The sequence below is a fragment of the Medicago truncatula genome, chromosome 5 (genome assembly GCF_003473485.1).
Source record: "Medicago truncatula cultivar Jemalong A17 chromosome 5, MtrunA17r5.0-ANR, whole genome shotgun sequence".
Lineage (NCBI taxonomy): Eukaryota > Viridiplantae > Streptophyta > Magnoliopsida > Fabales > Fabaceae > Medicago > Medicago truncatula.
In genome coordinates, this window is record NC_053046.1 from 41,952,890 (window position 1) to 41,971,040 (window position 18,151).

General features: G+C 31.7%; 1 protein-coding gene across 1 annotated transcript; it reads right to left on the minus strand.

Moving 5' to 3' along the window:
* Nucleotides 1-4,581: 4,581 nt before the first annotated feature.
* Nucleotides 4,582-7,887, minus strand: LOC11423375 (GDP-L-galactose phosphorylase 1). The gene is made up of 7 exons (XM_003617551.4): nucleotides 7,045-7,887; nucleotides 6,792-6,913; nucleotides 6,634-6,693; nucleotides 6,158-6,400; nucleotides 5,869-6,054; nucleotides 5,471-5,719; nucleotides 4,582-5,219 (listed from the first exon to the last, which is right to left on the minus strand). The coding sequence occupies exons 1-7, from the start codon at nucleotides 7,169-7,171 to the stop codon at nucleotides 4,887-4,889; spliced, it is 1,320 nt and encodes a 439-aa protein (XP_003617599.1). The 5' UTR covers nucleotides 7,172-7,887; the 3' UTR covers nucleotides 4,582-4,886.
* Nucleotides 7,888-18,151: the final 10,264 nt, after the last annotated feature.

Here is an 18,151-nt window from a genome sequence, read left to right on the forward strand (position 1 = left end):
GTTGCACTGTGAGTTTATTTAAGGCTAAAATATGGTTTTGGTCCCTGCAAATATGCCTCGTTTTGGTTTTAGTCCCTGCAAAGTTTTTTTGTTGTTTTTGGTCCCTGCAAATATGTCTCATTTTGGTTTTGGTCCCTGGCTCCACTTTTGTGATAATTTGCACATGTGTCACATGATGACTTAACTATTTATTAGAGAAATAGTCCCTGCAAAATCTTTTGATTTTGAAAAAGGTCCTTGCAAAATATTTTGTTTTTGGAAATAGTCCCTCAGAGGGACTATTTCCAAAAACAAAATATTTTGCAGGGACCAAAAACAACAATTTTTTTTTGCAGGGACTAAAACCAAAACGAGGCATATTTGCAGGGAGCAAAACCATATTTTAGCCTTTATTTAATATCTTAATATTGAAGAGAAGATAGAATCCTAGAATTAAAGAAGCGAAATGGCATACTTTATGTGGTGATACAATTGGTGTTGTATTTTTTTTTTAATCTTGAATAACGCTAAAAGAATACAACTCACATGAAAATTGCAATGTCTTTTGAAAAGAGGGTAAACTATCTTCGAAAATTCTCTAAAAAGTTAATATGAACTCAAGGCTTTTATCTTTACATGAATACACCCAATTATAAATCGTCATAAATTATTAACTTTTCTATAGTAAGCAGTTCAAATTGAGAAAGAAGATAAATAATTAGGAGAAAAAAGTATTTGAAATGAAATTTTTTGCTTAAAATTTGACTTGCCACACATATTTTGTTAGAATTAAAGCATACGGGATCAACGACACAAGTTAGAATGTTGCATGATGAGTTATTTAGTACCTTACGATTGAAGAGGTGATAAATCCTAAAATTAAAGAAGCGAAATAACGTACTTTGGTGGTGCGTTTTTTCTTCTTCTTTCATTTTGAACTTATTGTGCTCTTTTTAATCTTGAATAAGATTAGAGAAATACTAACTCACATGAAAAATGCCATGTCTTTTTAGGGTTAATAATGCTTTACTCCCCTGTAATATAGGATATTTTCGGTTTTTCTCCTGTAAAATTTTATTTTTAGATTCCGTCCTTGTAATTTGAAGTTTTTTGGTTTTGGACCTTCATGAATTTTGATTGTTCAAAATCGATGATATGGCGGGGGGTAAACCGAAATCTCAAATTAACAGGGGGTAAACCGAAATTTGCTCAAATTGCACGGGGGTAAACCGAATTTTCCTCAAATTATAGGGGGCAAAATTTCTCATAAAAGGTCTAAAATTAAAAAATCTCAAATTACAAGGACGTAATCCAAAAAAATATTTTACAGGGGATAAAACACTATTAACCCGTCTTTTTATTAGGTGGTAACTACCTTAGGAAAGTCTAAATCAACTTTAATATGAACTCGAGGCATTTTGCTCTGCATGAATACATCTAAATATAAATCAGTTTACATTTAAGTTATTTTTAACTAAAATTTATTTTACACGATTAATTTATTCAAGAACCAAATTTTACGACAACTTAAAATAATTACACAATGTTGAACACCCTAAAAGATAAATTGGTGTCACAACAAGAATTATTCCTTATGTGTAAAATTTAATTTAATTAGCAAGTGTATTGTGTCAAAAGTTAAAATTGTTTGTAATATCTTTTGAAAAGATGAAAACTATCCAACAAAATTCTAATTCATGTTCTTATGAACCTTAATGCATTTAACATTTTCTTTCATTTATAAATCATAGTTGTTGGTTCATTTATACCCACGTTAAGTTGAATGATTAAACTTATTTTATCTTCATATATGAACAACTTTTAAAGGAAAAATAGTTAACTAATGACAAAAAGAATTAAGAGAAAAAGTGATTTAAATTAGAGTTTTTCTATACTTTGAAATTACTTATTTATAGATAGATTATAGCAGAATGACACAACCCAAAAAGAAGAAAAAAAACATAATTATAGTAGCATGTCTTCTATACAATTTTTTTAGGTGAATATTCTACTAGACATATAAACCATAGTGGAATAAATTTAATAAGGTATAATCTAAATTAGATAATGAGTCCTCATATTTTTAGATCTTAAATTTCGGCTGGTCACGATTCATAAAAATTTGTAATGAACAAATTATTTGTTCCAATCTGTACCTGATTTAAGCCAACAAATCTTTATAAAAGAATTGTTCTCTCTTTATATCTCTCACTTAGGATTGGTTACTTTATATCAGAATTCATTTTGTTGCAAAAAAAACCCTCTGACAAGTAGTGCTAAAAATATTCTAAAAATATTAAAAAACAAACCATCATCATTTCGATAAAAAGCTAGGAATTTAATCATAAACTTTTTTTTTTTGGAAAGGATGCTATTGATTGAAGTTATTATATGCCTCCTTGGTAGTTAAAAAGGAAAGCATAGCATAATTCTTTACCAAATCATTTCACTTTCCATAGCAACTTCTAAGAACAAGTGCAAAAAATAACTTAATTATAAAGGCAAAATATACCCAACCATCATAATAAAGTGTTATATTCAACTTTGCATCAAAATACCAAATTAACTCGTAAAATTATAAATATTGTGTGTTGTGTTGTTTGAGTAAGAAGGTTTCAAAAGAAAGAAAGAAAGACAAGGCAAGACAAGAAAGTGTTAACCCCAAAAACAAAACAAGTACTTTGGACTACTGGGCTTGAAAAAAGGAATTGAATTTGGTGTATTGCTGCCTACACTCCAAACAATGTTGAGAAACACCAGTAAATAACATTTTTAATCCTGAATTCCATCAGCAGTTAATTGCCGTCGGTTAAAACCCATCGACAGTAACTTCCAAAGAGGTTATATTGGTATTTTTCTGGTGTTTCATAGCACCCTTTGATGTGGGAACATCAATCTTCTTGAATTTTAACAAAAAAAGGGGCAAAAAAAATGGCATAAAACAATAAAAAAAAGGTGTTTTTTTAAGTGTTAACTAGAAAAAATGGACGATTTTAACCTAGTTTACCGAGTTCACCACGTGCTAACTCGCTCAAACTAGTTAAACATTCTGATTTCAACAAAAAAAAATGATTTTACCTCTGAATTAACACGATTTTGACACTTAAAAACCTAAACTCGTCTAAATTTACGAGTTAGCACTGGATTTATGGAGCACCGGCGTGCATAATTTGAGAGCAGTTCTTGCACTTCATGGCCTCATTTGGACTTACAAACCGTACATGGTTTTTCTGTGTGTGTGAAACATAGGTGCACTCACAAATTATTACATTGAAGAAATTCGAATAAAGTTGGTTTTTCATATTGTATTCATCTTCATATTTTTCTCATTGGGTAAAAGTTCATTTTGTTTTTCTTAGTCCAAACTATGTCTCAATTTCTCTGAGACTAAAATAAATATTCACTCTAAAATACTCTAATATTTACACTTAAGGGGCTAGCTTAGTGGCTAGTCTTGTAACCTCAAGATACCGAGTTAGAATCCTCTTGCAACACATTGTAAAATGGTTATTAGTAGACTTAATTGCACTTTTGGACCCCTATCTTTTCAAAAGTTGCGGTTATGGACCCCTAACTAATTTAAATACAAAACAGCCCCCTATGTTTTGATTCTTTGGCAGTTTTGAACCCCCAGTCCATTGTTGACTCGGTCAACGCTGACGTGGCACCCTAAGTGAGGTGCCACGTGTCAATTTTTTTTTTTTTTTTTGCCTTGGGGGTCCAAAACTGCCAAAGAATCAAAACATAGGGGGCTGTTTTGTATTTAAATTAGTTAGGGGTCCATAACCGCAACTTTTGGAAAGATAGGGGTCCAAAAGTGCAATTAAGCCTTATTAGTATTACTTTGATTAATAAAAGAATTTCCTTTCATCAATTAAAAATATATAATATCAATATATTAGCGAGACTCGTAAATTTTATAACACTCTTTTTTTTATCCAATAATTAACAATCCGACTTAAATAAAAACTTATTTAAATGCTTGTTTTAGACTTGGGCCGAGAGGATGAGAGTTATTCGTTTGACATGTGTTAAATACTTTTAAGTTTTTATCAAAATGACTTCAATGAGAAGTGAACCTATGAATTGAACTATGAAATATGTTAGAACAACAACCACTATAGAATGTGTAAAAGAAACGAAATGCGCAAGACAATGAAATATGATTTTTGTTTACGCAGTTTGACCAATGGTGCCTACCACAACTATAAAGGTTGTAATTCCGTTTCATTTATGTGATGAATTAGAGTTTATAGTGTTACAACCAATATGTATACTAGTATTACGGTTCAATTTACAATATTACCTCTAAATCGTACTGTAAAAGGATATTGTCCCCGGTACCAATGCAATTTTTTTTTGGTTGGTAATATTAAACAAACATAGCAAATGCCTGAAGTATGGGTAAGTATGTATCCTTTCCTTTTCATTATTAGCAAGTGCCCTATACCATTTTCTGACAATGTTCAAACACAGACCAAGATAAAATTCATAGTCCGAAGTCCGGACCATGCTTGAATAGGTGAACGAATTTTGCATTCAATTTCCTAGTATAAAAAAATAAGAAATTGCACATTTTTTAATGGCAAATTGCATTGAAAATATATCAACAAAAGAAGAATGCCACGTTTATTTATTACAAATGTGGAGCCAGAAATACAAAAGGTAGAAGACATTATCCTTAACAACAGGGTGCAGTCTGATTTGCTAAGGAAACAGATACATGAAGTTGTTATTTCAGGCTTGGTGAAGCCATGACAAAAACTACAATAGAGTACTAATGCATGACACAAACATTAGGCACATCATAATTCTAGAACTTAAGCAAATGTTACCATTAGAGGTACTTATTTCAACCAGACATAATTCAGCAAATTTTTTAAACACTGCACAACCACTGAATTATTTTACTGTAGAACAACACATTCTTGTGAACCAGCCACCACAGTAGGGTATGTGCTCGAGTCGACAGAATCATCTTTTGGAAGACATTGAACATTGTCATCCAATTCTTCAGTTAAGGCAATGGCTTCAAAGATAATAGCATTAACTTCTTGAAACCTTTCTTCAGAGAGTGAAACTTCTGCAAGAAGCCTCCAAGCATTGGCTTCAGACGCCTCGTCAAAATCCTTTTTCCTCTTCAAAACCATGTGTCCACTAATCTCCCACACCGCGGGATTTACTTGTGTGTCAAGAAGCTCAGCATCCACTTCTCCAAGAGCTTGTTTCTCTGCATAACACTGTTTCAACTATTTGTTAAAAACCCGAAAGAGAAAATGAAAGTTGAAAGAGGACGTTATGAAATCATGTCAAGGGCTGTTTGGATCGGCTTATTTGAGCTTACCTTTGGACATAAACATTTATAAGACTGTTTAGGAGAACTTACGAAAACAGCTTATGCCATGTCCATAAGCTCCCTAGGATAGCTTATTAGCTTACATGAAAAGTGCTTATTTATCCAAACAGGAAATTAGTTTAAGAGTTGTTTTACCTGTGGTAAAAGAAACACTTGTGTTCCACAGTCAGAAATAAGAACATTGTAAGGTATGTTGTTGTTTTGTAGGGAGATACAAGCATCTGAAACAATTTTTGATAAATCTTCGAGCGTGTCGCCGCCTTCAAAGACAAGACCTCTAACCGGATACTTCAGCAATTCAGATACCTTCACACCACCATTTGAAGTTGCAATTTTCTTGGTGGGAGCCTTCTCAATAGGAAAGGGCATAGCCAAATAATAAGCCTGCATATGTCCAACAAAATCAGCAAATTCCAATTGGATTACCGAAACAGAACAATGATAAGCAATGGAATTATCAACAAGACCATTACTGTAGCAATAATCTCAATATATTCAGAGACATAATAGGATAAGCTATCAATGTCCAGTACCTGGAAGTGAAGATGGTTTATAGTTGCAAATGCACCAAGGCTGTTGTAACCCAATCGAAAATATGGATTAGCAGCTTCAGCTGCCATGTGAAGTGCAAGCAAGAAGCTCTCATGATCAATCCTTTGAGGCAAACACTCGAAAATGCGGGGAATCAGCAAAACATGTCCATACTCAATAGGACTGACCTGTTATCAAGAAAATAAGCAAACAACATCATATAAATCACCTACTCTAGCCTTAATGAACCAACAAAACTAGAATATGCAAAAAAAGAGCTAAAAATCATACATTGATGGCAACAAAACTGGGATAATTGTCAACATCAATTGGGGCATTTGGATAAAACTGGACTTCACCATCTTCACTAGCTTCAAATTGAAACAGAACCTCTTCTTGCCCAACTTTAGTAAAGTTGAATTTGTTTTCATCAAAGGGCTGAAGAACCTTATCAACTCTGAACTCAGTTGGTCTCTTCTTGAGGTGTCGGCCCTCGTTAAGCTGAGCAATGAAACCACACTCACCCGGAATCACCTACACCAAAATTATCACAAGAACACATCAAAACTAAGTACATAAGAATCAAAGAATCACAGTAAGTAATAAAAAAGAATCAAAGTATATCCATGCATCTGCAAAAGGCACAATACAAGTACACAAAATCCCCCCAAATAACAAAGAATCAAAGTATATTCATGCATCTCCAAAAAGCACAACACAAACACACAAAATCCCCCAAAAAAGAACAAAGAATCAAAGTATCAAACCTTGGTTTCACAGGCGGTAACATCATAACGAAAAAGTCCTCTTTGCATGCGATCTTCCCACTGAAATGAAAAGAGTAATAGACCTTTTAAACAAAAAGATAAAAAAAATTAAAATTAAAATCTTTAATCATTCTTCATAATCAAAATTCAATAATCACCTCTCCAAGAACAAGTGAGTCCAAAAAGGCCATAGGAAGCTCCTCTTGACACTCATGGATAGCCAAATCCTTTTCGGTTACTTTGTCAATCTTTTTAAAAGCATACAAAGGTAGCTTTGCATCTATTAACAAAACAATAACCAAAATCACAAAAATTAATCTTTTTTATCCATAAGCCCATAACCAAACTAAATAATAATACATGCATGGCAACAACCACAACAACAACAAATAAAAAAAAAACAAATAGTACCTTGAATACAACAAGATTTGAGACAATTCCGACCACAACCTCCGACAGTACGAGGAGCAGCCTCTCCAACCTCCTCTTTTTGATAATTGGAAACAACGGTGGGAACCCTTTTGATTTTTAGCATCATTTTCACCAAACCAAACACAAAAATACTTTTTTTTTTAACAACAAGAAGAAGAAAGAAGAAGAAGAAGAAGCACCTTCAAATAAATCTTACTTACAAAGTCTAGTTTTAGCTTATAGTTTTGAGTCGTAAAAATCTAAAGAAAGTTAAACTAAAAACAAGAAATTAGAAGGAAGAAGGAGCAAAGACACCACCACCGGCGAGGAAGAGAAGATCGGAGGGGCTACCACCTTCAGAAGGCAGAGCACCACGCCCACCGTGCGGCGAAGGGTTAGTCGGAGTTAAGCAACAACCCTTACGTCGTACAGTTCGGGCATGTGAAAGTGACCGATAAACTCTAAGAAAAGCCGTGATGTCTACAACGTGTCAATACAGGGAATCAACCCAAACATTCAAATCTCTCTTTTATTTTCTGAATTCTCAAGAAAATTTAGTGATGATAGCAAAGAAGAAAGATGAATTGTTTTTGATGAAGAAAATGAGGTGGAGATTGTAAAGTGTTATATAGATAAGAGAAAATGAAAAGAGATTAAGGAAATGTGGTTGTGAATGAGTTTGGTATACTTGTACTAGAATCAAGCACGAGGAGGGTGTTTTGTTTTTATGTTTTTTTGTGTTGTGTTTTGTTGTGTTAAGCAAAGTGTTTGTTAATGAATGGCTAAGTAACCACCCCTTCCTAGTATTGTGTGTGTGTGTGTGTGTTACATTTACACATTCACAAGAGAGGAAAGTGAGAGAGAAAGAGACAAAGATTTGAATGAGAAAGGAAAAAGAGGGTGTGTCTACTTCTTCTTCTTTTCCATTTTTTGAAGATTTGACTCTATTCTTAGTGGCTGCCTCTCATATTGATGGACCATTTGGTGGGTGGTTACTGGTTATTGCTCTATCTCTCTCTCAACTTCCCAATTACTTTTGAAAACCACTTTTTTTTTTATTACTAATTATTAATTCCTCCTTTAAATCATGTTTCTAGACTAAGTGTGTTTTAATCAAGAGTTATCAATTTTGTAGGACAATATAGAATAGAATGGGACAAAAATGATAGATATTTAATCATTCGAATTGAATATTTAGTTTATGATTAATTATAGTTGATTTCTATCTAAAATATACACCTTTCGATTACATTTATAATTAAATTTTTTTTTTTTAAATTCATTAAATAAGTGATGTATCTGAACAATAATATATTCAGAATACATGAATTATTTCATGAATCTAAAAAAGCAAAAATTGTTTATGAATGTGAGCGAGAGGAGTGTGTTAGAAGATATTCATCTCTTATAACATATTTTATTACCTAGATAGAGCAGCCATGAATATTTTATTTTTTAAGGATTAGCCGGTTGTGTTACTAGGAGGAATATTCTCTTTATTAAAAGGAGGGAGAAATGCTAAAAACATACTCCCTCCGGTCACATTTATAAGTAAAAAACAATTTTTTAGGTTCATTTAATACTTAATGTATTATTTGGTATATATTATAGACCAAATACATTAGGTGTTGAATGAACCTAAAAAGTGGTTTTTTGCTTATAAATGTGACCGGAGGAGTACATTTTAACACATAATTTTCAACACACTATTTTTTATTGGTCAAAATTCACATGAGATCCACCAAATATATATGGGACCTACATCATTTTTTGTAGTTTTTTTATCACAGTAAACATAGCTCAGTTGGTATGGATATTGCATGTTATATGCCCGAGCCAGTGTTCAAACCCCGAACATTCAACTAACACTTGACCAAAGCGCATGCCTCTACATACGAGTCGGATTAGTCGTTCATCTTTGGTGCGTCGGAAACCGGTGCGAAAGCCAAAAAAAAATTTGGCGGATTTTGAGTTTTATGTCATGCTAAAACTGATTTGCGTTTCCGTATACTGGTAATATATATTTTTTTTTTTTATCATCACAATCGTTAAAATCAAATTATTAGATTCTCATATTTTTTTTTAGGGAATATTCTCATATTTTTAATGGTACAAAGTATCCAAACAATAACAATATTTTTTTTTCGCATTGAGTTAGGTTTATATCCCAAATTCTTTTTTTCATAAATGAATTTGAGTACTTTTAAAAAATAATAATTTGACTTGAACAAGCACAATTGAAACTACTCAAATTGACTTTTTTTAGTTTAAAGAAGAATCTCCTCTCCTATAATCTAAAATAAATTCAAATTAAACTTTGAAAATACTTCTATAGAAAAATTAATTATTTTCAATAGCATTTAAATATATCACAATAAATGTTATATTTTAGAATTAATTATTTCTCAAATAATATCTAAAAAATATAAAAAAATTATTTGATAAAGTTAGATGTTATTGGTTACTTTTAGAATTATCTATTTTCTGAATATATATCACAATAACTATTAGAATTGATTGTGTTTACATCTGAAAAAATTATGACGAGAAGAAAAATCTTGAAAATTGTGTTTCTAGATATATATAATTTTTGGGTTCAATTGTGATATTTTATTTAAGGAAAAAATCTTTTTAAAATTAAATTAAGTTATTGTGAATCCGATTTTAATCAATTATTTGCAATACATTTATCTAGAACTGATTTTGAGTATAATCTTTTTTTTATTGAAAAGACTAGAATTTTTAGATTCAATTTTGCACCAAAAAAAAATCTAAATTTAATTTATTGTGAACCCAAAGGTTATAGCCAAGAAAAGCAATTTTCAACATTTTTCCCCGGTCACAATGTGTTTTCTTCCCTTTTTTTTTTCCTTTGATAATAGTAGTGATTTATTTTTTAAAAGCTAAATTTCATTTTTTGTCCCTTAACTATTTAGGTAGTATTGTTTTAGTCCCTTAATTAAAATCGATTTATTTTGGTCCCTTAACTTCTCTCTCTTACACATTTTGGTCATTTCCGTTAGTTTTAATTCAAAAACATTAGATTTTCTTCATTTTCTTCTAAAATTTTTCTGGGATTTTTGTTGTTGAAGGTTGATGGAGATGATATGAAGATGAAAAATAGGAGAAGAAGATGGAGAAAACCTAACGTTTTTGAATTAAAACTAACGAAAATGACCAAAATGTGTGACGTAGAGAAATAAAGGGACCAAAATAAATCGAATTTTAATTAAGGGACTAAAGCGATACTAGCTAAATAATTAAGGAATCAAAAATGCAATTTAGCCTTTAAACAATTGAGTGGGCCCTTACAAAACTCATTTTCCCCCACTTTTGCTAGAAAATATGCACATATCATATCAAACTCATTATCCCTTTATTGAAATAAGTGATTTTCATATCTACTTTGTTTTTTTTTTTTCGTGATTTTGTCGTCTTAGTGCGACGTTGTTTTGTCCGTCGTCTTTGTGCAACCTTGTATTGTCTTTCTTGTTTCGTTCAGGTATTTGTTCGGTTCAGATTGTCAGATCAGCTTCGATCCAGTGTAGATCAAATCAATGACTTTGGAGTCTTCAACGTTGCAGATCCGGAGACATGGGTATTCCGGAAACTTAAATATAGTCATATGTGTAGGCTTTAGTACTTTGTCGTTTTATGCTATTAACATAGATCCTCTGAGTTTGTTCACATGTTCATCCTTTTAATTTTTAGCAAATTTTCATTGTATCGATGTACTCTATCAATTTGAATGAATGAATATCATTTATTTTTGTCAAAAAAATAATAGCGGACACGGAATGAAATTGGTGAGATATTTAAACTACTATTTAAGAGTGAGATTCAAATTGGTCATCGACATTTTTCTTGCGTTTCAATTTAATCTTGACTGAATATAATATTCAAATTAATCATCGATATATTCACATTTGGACAAACTTGTTTGTAAGCTATATGAGTCAGAGATTAATTTAGGTATTAGCTTTTGTCATAAACTAAATTGAGGTGTGCGACAAAATTGTGAGTGATCAAATTTAATCCCTACGCAATATTTACATCGTAGTTCAATTAATTGAGGTATAGGTAATCAAATAATGAAATAAGGAAATTCATTTGTGTATAATGGAAGCAATTCCTTAAAACCAATCATGGTGGTTTGATTAATCAAATAAGTAAAAAAAAAAATTACATAAAAAAATTGATTGAATATCAATAACGATTTGATCCAATTTAATCAAGGAATTGATAGACGTTAAATCATTTAGACATTCTAACAACTAGGAATGATAATAGGTCGGATCAGACTATGCTATACAATACTCACAAGTTTAGATATATTTCACATAACTCATAAATATGTAATATGACATGTTTTTTACGGACTAAAACCTAAATATATATCATTGCGCCAAAAGTTACATCAGAATCATTTACAAATTAGAATGTTGAATAAAAGAAAATTCAATCACACCTAAGTTGAAAGGAACTGAATGAGCTCGATGTACAATATTCTCACATACGATCCGTGGAGTTGAATGAGCAACAAAAAAAAATAAATGAGACGTGAAGTTGGTAAAATGAAACTTTTTTGTTAAGAGTGAATGACACTTATATCCTCTACTATTGGGATAGTACATAGCATTTTCGAGGACTTTTATTTCCGCAACTATTTTTTCTTACCGATCCCCGATGATACGTTAAACTTGCACAAGAAGAAAAAAATGATGCGTTAAAATAAATACACGTAAATCCTATCTTTCACAACAATATAATTATTTTTCGTTAAAATTATATGAATTTTTTGTGGACTTGAAATCTCGTTGCGTTGAACTAGCTTGTCCATTTCCCCTTTTGAAATTTGATGAGGAATGAGTGGCAACCTAACACACATGGAAAAAGCTATGCACTTTCTCTATCTCTAGCAACAAACAGAAAAATCTAGTCCATGAAACTTCCTCATGAAATGAATGGTCACCAAAATATCAGTCTCTAGGGATGGGTCCTTACTGACCCCACAAATATAGTTCACTGATCCTCAATTCCATGTGATGTATGGAGACTTGAAAGTACTACACCCGTTTCAAAATTAATGTTGATTAAGAGTTTTACACGCATATTAAAAAATATGATTAAAAAAAATGAATGATTATTTGACCAAATTATCCTTATTAATTATTGGTTAGTTTTAAAAGTAATGCTTTGGAAGTAGTGTGCAACATATTAATTGGAGGGTACAATTGGAAATAAAAAAGTTATTATTACATTGAAAAATGAAAGTGACATTCAATTTAAAATAATTTTTTTTTGCTAAAGCGACACTCATTTTGGATCGAAGAGAGTAAAAGCACGAGAGAAAAATATGCATGGTCATAATGACAAATATAATTCTTTTAGACACACATACAAATATAATTAAGTAAAATGGAGAAAAAATTATTTTATGGTTTTTTTAAAGAAAATTTATTGTTATTATTATTAAAAACATAGGTTAATGTGTATTGTTGTGTGTGCGTCTAAATGATTTAAATTTGTGTTTGTGACTATCTAAGAATATCCTAAAGCACAAAGATGGAATCTCACACATCGGAGTATTTAGAAACACGCATAAATATAAAAACTAAAAGTGAATAAAATAAAATTGATTGTTGTGACTAAAATATTTTTTATATTTTTATCATTTTAAGTGAATGTGCCCAAGTATCTCTTAATTCAGGAGTTGTGCTTTGTTATTGAATCGATGAAATTATAGTGATGTTGAGCTAAACTAAAAAACATATAAAATACATTTGTTCAACAATAATTTAAATTACTTTGTATATATATATTTTTTGGCATATTTGTATTCACTCTTAGTTTATTTCTTGAAATTATATAAAATATTATAAAATCTACAAAACATAAATTATAAACATATAATTATATATAAATAAGAATTTATCATGACACCGATGGATTATTGAATTTCCATCTAGATACAATAAGAATTTAATTTGTCGTTGAGAATATCCCCCAAACAATATTTTGAACAAAAAGAACTATACTACTTTTGGATCTAAATGAATGAGAAGGGAGATTAATGAAAAAGATCAAAAGAAATGGCGTGCAAGATTCGGAATCTAGGGAGGGATCATTCCTAAGATTAAAGGTAAGAAACCCTCATGCTTGTCTCTTGTGGTTGGGGCCTAGACAAAGACAAGCACATGTACTAACTCTACCTCTACTTGGATGTTTAAGCGACCCTACTTATCCTAATTACCCATACCATGTCTTTTAAATCACGATGCACTTTTGAATTGTGGATGAGTGTCATGAAATTGATTCATGGAGACAAGACATTGCTAGCCTTTCGATCTTAATTTGACAGATCAGAAAAGTAGATTTAATTTTGAGTATTTAATTCCCTGAAAGATCAAGCTCAAATCATGATTATTCAATCTTGATCGAATAATTATAATGATTGACTTTGCAAACCGTAGCAAATTGTGATATGAGTTATGTGGAGTTAATTTGTGTCACCAAAATATTCCTAAAGGCTAGTATGTTTTAAATATTCAACAAAATTATGTCTTACTTACCAAATTATTATTGGAACTTACAAAATGGTCATTGCATATACTTTTTTTTTTTTTTTTGAGGGAGGTCATTGCATATACTTAACTTCCCTTCCAAGTTTATTTTTGTATTTGGATGCTCTTCAGATGGAGTTCTCCAACTTATTGAACTTCTGAAATAAATATTAAATACCAATGAACTGAAGAGAGTTCAATGTTCATGCAAGCAACATGAAAAAAAAAAAAAACAGTCAAAAAAGGAGTAAAATAGCTTTGAACTTGAAGTGTGAAAAGTCATGTGAAAAATTGAAAAACAAAATATATTGGAGGATGTTTCCACTAGGTTAGCCTTGCCTAATCTCTACTTACATATGTATGGAAGTGCAACTCCACCAAATACGATGCATTTTTATTTGTTAAAAATATTATGAATTTTTAGTTAATAATAACCTCAAGTTCCATAGAAAATATCAAGTTCTTATTTTGCTAGCAATGATAAAATAATACTATCAAGTTTTTATCATGTGTACCAAATATATAATATGATTAACGTTTATCTTATCACTATCATATCATATTCTTATCCAACTTCTTATCATATCTTGTGTCTATCCTTTCATGCACACCAAATAGGCTCTAAATGTCACTCAGACTCGACCTTGGGCGTGCGCAAGCAGCTCAACCAAGGCGGGCCTCCAAAAGTTATGAGCCTCAAACAAAATATTAAGTCTAATACTCACCCCCTACTTAAATAAAATAAAATATATGTTACTTCCTTTTCTTTCTTGAGTGCACGTTTTGACGCAGTACGGAAGCGCAGGGTTAACAAGCGCTAAACCTAGATAGAAAAGAACAAGTTTGCAAGCGACAAACTTGTAAAAATAGGGTTGCAAGCGACAAACCTATCAAAATAAGGGTTTCTGGAATCCACCAGAATTGAGAGAAAATCTCGAATAATTTTATTGAATCAAAAAGTGTGCCTCTTAGACTACATAAGTTCTGCTTATATAGTGAAAGAAATAATAAACACGTGGGCCGAAATAAAATAAAACGAAATAATAATAGAAAGTTCTAGAAAATTACTAAGATTTGGCTAAATAATAAATACTGTAAAATTACTAAGAAACCCTCCTACACCATGTTTGAGTTTTTTCTAGAGTCTAGTTCTCCTTTCTGAACATAAATTTGATGTTATCAAACTATCCCCAATTTGTATAATCGTTTAATAAGTCAATTTGAAAAACTATTCCATTGAGGAATCACAACAATCATTTCTTTTTTCGTATAAACCATTCGTTTTCCTTTCCCACAATGGAGGAGTGACAAATCGAAACGACATCATTAGGTAAATTTCACCTCTCTTTCACTTAATTTTTTTTATTTCATTTCATGTTTAAAATTTCTTCTTATTCTAGTTTTTTTTAATGAAGTTTAACTACACACAAAAATTACGTTTTTATTTTATAGAGGCCTATTTTACTATGTGAGCCGAGCCTCCAATTTTATAAGAACGGCCCTGAAGTCACTCAATCCTCCATTAGTTGGTATATTGCACCATAGGGGCATGGTTCAATCAAGCAACTTCATTTTTTCTATTGACAGAATTCTTTACACGATTTGTAAATGTTATGAATGTTTAAATATTTGTTCAAATTTTTTTTTTTTTTAAAAACCCAATAATGCACATAAACTTTTTCCAGAGAGAAATGCAAAAGGTTAAGGGCCAGCCAGGGTAAAAATATTAGGTGATTGTTTATTCAATCCCCGAAAATGTTGGATCTTATAAAAAGTTAAATTTTAGTAGTGTATTTTATCTGAAAATACACAACTAAAAGTTAATTTATAGTTGTGTATTTTAGCAGATTAATGTTAGGGAGTAAACTAGGTCAAAGTTAAGTCCATTAATAGAGGAATTGGGGCTTTGAATGTACAACAAAAGGAGAGGAGAATGAGTCGAATGTGTTAATATGTAGATGGGGTGAAATTATTCTCAAACTTAAATTGCTGCCAACCACACCGTGTGGGGAGAGATTTTGGCATGTTACTTTATATTTGGTTAAAAACTTAAAACAATCAAAATTATTCTCAAATCTCAGTGTAGTTGGAAGCAATTTAAGAACCTAGGTAAAGCTTTTGGGTACATTTGTCTAATAATAACTATAATAGCCATGCAGAATGCAGAGCTTCTTGCTATTTACCATAGTCTAATTGCATCACTTGAATCATTTTTTATTGAATGAGTATCTACACTGACCTAGTGTCTCCTTTAATTTGGAATAACTTACGTCATCCATGAGTTTACATTATTTCCCGAGTCGTGTGTGTGTTTTTTCTTTCCAGAAATGTACTAAAGGTGACAACTATTGCTCCCAAATGGTCAGGGCGGGAACTCCAAAATCATAATATATCAGTATATCACAATCCCATCTTTAACATGTTCTTTGTGCTGCTCTAACTTTGAACATCGTAAGCTCAATATATAACTTCCAACATAAATACTTTTGAGATTGGTATTCTTTATAGTCTTATATAAGTGTCTTTTCTAATTTATATATTTATTTATGAGTAATACCTCAAAATAGTCCTTGAATTTTGAAAAATCGGACAATTTCGTCCCTGAATTTTTCGAAATATCAAATTAGTCCCTGAATTTTGCAAACGTCCATCAAATCAGTCCCTCCGTCCAAAATGTCCGTTAACAGTGATGATGTGTCAGCCACGTGTACAGGGACTAAACTGATGGAAATTGTCAAAATTTGATATTTAACATTTCAGTCTCTTTTTTCCTGTGTTTTCAATTATACCCTTCTATTACCATTCACTTTCATCCTCACATTTTCACTCAGAAGCATCAAACAAGTCCCTAACCTTTCACCTTCCCGCCTAAACTGTCACCCTCTTCACTTCACCAAAATCATCATCATCACCGGCGATCATCCTTGGAAAAGATTCGGTTTTGAAGTCAGATTTTGTGGTTTGTCAAGGTATAGCCATTCAACTTTGTTTTCCTTTCACTCTTGTTCGTTTGACCCTATTTTGTGTCCGTTTTTTTTGTGATTTTTGGTTTTAGTTTTAGCCATTATTTTTCAACTTTTAACTTCATATCATGTTTCGTTGCTGTTTGTTTGTGATTGTTGTGTGTTTGATTGCGTTTTTGAACGAAATCACGTCCTGATTTAAACAAATTATAAAAAGGGTTTGTTGAGGTTCGTATTGAAGTCTGATTTGCATTTCATATGTTGTTTTGCTTTTGATTTTGACGATGTTGGCATAATTCGCAGGATGGAAGACTCTATTATGGTAATTTTGCATCACGGTGGTTGTTTAGAGCGAGATGAGTACCGGAGGCTACAATACGTCGATGGTGAGTTTTGTGTTTGGGAGAAAATGGATGTTGATCAGTTATGCCTGTGGGACATTGAGAAGATGGCGAAACATTGCAGAGGATCACATTGATCTCTGTTATGATAATTCAAGGACCAATTTGATGGTATTTTCATTAATTTGAGGATCGAAATGATGGATATGATTATAATTCAAGGACCAATGTGATTGAATTTTTTTTGACATCAAATAACCATTGTTAAACAAACCTTATGCAGAGGGCAAGCATAGAAAGGTCTTCCTGGGTTATTGACAATGTTTGCTCTTCTTACAACACAAATTCTAGGACACCAACATTGAAGCTCTCTCACATCATCATTGTACATAGAGCTTGAAGATGAATACCGGTTGTTGTAGTTGTTTTTGCCCATCCGCGCACCACCCATCAATTCTAAACACTGAATCTACAAGTGGGGAAGAAATTTCGAATTTAATCAAAAAAATTAGGGTTCTAAGTTTTTTGAATTGGGGAAGAAATTTTACATCAATTTATGGAAGAAATTTTGGGAATTTTAAACTCTATGTAAGGAATTATAACATTAGGGTTCCAAATTTATATATTTGGGGAAGAAATAGTCCTTAATGAGGAAGTGGAGAAAGAGCCGTTACTCACAAAGAAGAAAAAGAGCCGTTGCCAATTTTCTGAAAATCCATCAATTTGATCCTTGGAATTTTGTGTAAATCCATCAATTTCGTCCTTCGAAATTTTGTGTAAATCAATCAGTTTGGTCCCTGCTTGCGTGGCATCTGACGTGGTAAGCTTTGTCAGAGGTTAACGTGACACGTCACCTCCGTTAACGGACCAAATTAACGGAGGGACTAATTTGATTGACATTTTGTAAATTCAGGGACTAATTTGATATTTCGAAAAATTCAGGGACGAAATTGGCCGATTTTTCAAAATTCAAGGACTATTTTGAGGTATTAGTCATTTATTTATATAAAAAAGTTCTTCGTAGTAGTAATAGGATGAAATTTTGTCATCGTGAGCTTAACTCAGTCAATAGGAACAATACATAATATATGTAAGGTCAGGGGTTTGAACCCCGACCACCACCAAAAAGGTAGGATGAAATTCACTATGTGACTCTCATTGGGACGATGGGATTTGGCAAAACTTAGATGCATTTCTTTATATATTTTATCTTTTAACTTAATTTTTTTTGGTGGTGGCC

What these genes read in the sequence shown, in the direction of transcription:
- LOC11423375 (XM_003617551.4), bottom strand. Translation starts at nt 7,171, where the DNA reads ATGATGCTAAAAATCAAAAGGGTTCCCACCGTTGTTTCCAATTATCAA. An exon ending in CAAATCTTGTTGTATTCAAG is followed by an intron (nt 6,914 to 7,044) that starts GTACTATTTGTT and finishes TTTTGTTAATAG; the next exon opens with ATGCAAAGCTACCTTTGTAT. An exon ending in AAGTGTTTCTTTTACCACAG is followed by an intron (nt 5,220 to 5,470) that starts GTAAAACAACTC and finishes TAGTTGAAACAG; the next exon opens with TGTTATGCAGAGAAACAAGC.